Raw genomic sequence first — 2,372 nt, 5'->3', positions numbered from 1 at the left:
TATATATATATATATAATATAAGTGTGTAAGGGCTTATTTACCTTGAGGTACACCAGAATGATATCGCGCAGAAACAGCTCACTCGACATCGGCCGCACAGCAACAATAAGCTCCTGGAGTATGGACTGGAATGAGGGGAGGGGGGGAGGAGAAGGTAGGTTCATTTAATACATGTACACAGGGGAATATTTCAAACAATGATGTGTTGTACAGGACTGAAGGTGCTTTCCGATATGTACATACGCACCATTATATATATACACACGTATAGATGCATGTGCATATGTACATAGTGGATTATTTGTATACCATAAGCAACCCCGTGGCATGCGTTGTAGTGTGCCTATCTCTTCTACTGTACATGGATACTGTTTAGAGCCCTATTGCTAGTATTGGCTGCATATCATATCGCAACCGTTTTTCTCAGTTTGACATCCACGGGCAACACACAAATAGTACATACGCCACTATACATCCAATGTACAAACCCCAATTAAACGCACTTATCAATTGGACACACATACTCACAAGGCAAACACAAGCACAAGCAACTTGTACTTAACCGTACGTATGTACATGCACACTCGACTGTGCCTGTATGGATGGTATTCAATAAACAGGGCACCAGCTAAATGATACCTCGCCCATTTGCTGCAACAGTGCAGACACCAGCTGTATGACAACACGAGCCCGTACAAACACGCACACTCGCGACACCCCAGACACGCACGCGTGTACAACACTGCGGATAACCGCACGAGCGCACGGCATACACAGCCCCACTAGAGACACACACATACGCATATATACACTCATATGTGCACATGTGTAACGTGACATACACTCAAGTGTAAACATGCGTGATGTGACATACATATACACACACACACATACACACAGCGAGAGGCACTCACCAACGCCTTCATACGGACGGCTGGTCTGTTCTCGTCGACGAAGTAGTTGTCCATCATCCGACATGTGCGCGCCACAGACCCGTCGCGAGACGGTTCCAGTAGACCTGTAAAAGCAAGATACAAAGCGGGACGTATAGTGAGGATTTACATGGGTGACATTTAGAGATTATGGGCACTTGTGTATTGTCCGAGACGGTTCCAGTAGACCTGTAAAGCGGGATACAAAGCGGGACGTACGGTGAGGATTCATATGGTGACATTTAGAGATTATGGGCACTTGTGTATTGTCCGAGACAGTTCCAACAGACCCGTAAAAGCGGGATACAAAGGGGGCGTATAGTGAGGATTTACATGGGTGACATTTAGAGATTGTGGGCACTTGTGTATTGTCCGAGACAGTTCCAACAGACCCGTAAAAGCGGGATACAAAGCGGGACGAACGGTGAGGATTCATATGGGTGACATTTAGATATTATGGGCACTTGTGTGTTGTCCGAGACGGTTCCAACAGACCCGTAAAAGCGGGATACAAAGCGGGACGTACGGTGAGGATCCATATGGGTGACATTTAGAGATTATGGGCACTTGTGTGTTGTCCGAGACGGTTCCAACTGACCCGTAAAAGCGGGTTACAAAGTGGGACGTATAGTGAGGATTCATATGGGTGACATGTAGTGAGACATACAGAGAGAATGGGCACTTGTTGTACACGCGGAACACAAAGGGGTGCGAATGTAAAGGTAATACTTGGCCATGAACGATAATCGACGTAAAAGAATGGGAGTTCGAGACGGCTGTAACAGAGCTGTTGTAGATGCGGGTCGCAATTCTGTGCGTGCGGTCGGGTCTTGCTTGGTGACATATACCTCTTATAGCACCACATGAATTCCTTGATAGTTTATCAGTTCTTGTATGTGTCGTTTAGCAAACAAATACACGGCGAGTGCCCGACCACAGCAGCACAGACTCCTCTGAGCGATCGCTACGGTACATGCCACCTATCTCTGTGCACTGGGTTGGCGGTTCCCTTGGATGTGAAGTCCGCCTGCGCATCTACCACAACCCCATATTATTCACTTTGTGTATCGCCTATGCTCTACACCGAATCTAACACAATGTTATGATACACAGAATGGTTCGGTATACACTCGAACAAGGACCAACATACTCTTGTAGTGCCCCAACCACAGCAGCACAGACTCCTCTGAGCGGTCGTTACGGTACATGTCAAACATCTCTATGCACTGGTCTGACGCTCCTTTGAATTTGGGGTCGGCTGTGTACAGATCCTCGATCTTCTGCAACACCCCGTCAATGTGGTGCCGAAAGGACGAGTCACGCATCCGTAGACCGCTTTCTGCGTTAGTGTAGAGGAGGGTGCGAAGTGGTTGGGTATAGACATCGGCATATAGTGCAGTTTATCGAATTGTTGTAATGTATTTATATATATATATATA

At 46.8% G+C, this 2,372-nt stretch overlaps 1 protein-coding gene across 1 annotated transcript; it reads right to left on the bottom strand.

Annotated features, from left to right (window-relative positions):
* Positions 1–42: 42 nt before the first annotated feature.
* Positions 43–2,258, bottom strand: SARC_12709 (hypothetical protein; the record flags this gene model as incomplete). Its single annotated transcript, XM_014293180.1, has 3 exons — positions 43–126; positions 916–1,019; positions 2,084–2,258. Coding segments are annotated over 3 exons (363 nt in total), but the record flags the coding sequence as incomplete, so codon positions are not given.
* Positions 2,259–2,372: the final 114 nt, after the last annotated feature.

The sequence above is a fragment of the Sphaeroforma arctica genome (genome assembly GCF_001186125.1).
Source record: "Sphaeroforma arctica JP610 unplaced genomic scaffold supercont1.2522, whole genome shotgun sequence".
Classification (NCBI taxonomy): domain Eukaryota; class Ichthyosporea; order Ichthyophonida; genus Sphaeroforma; species Sphaeroforma arctica.
Note: the sequence above shows the minus strand (reverse complement) of the source record. Positions and strands in the feature narration are given on the sequence as shown.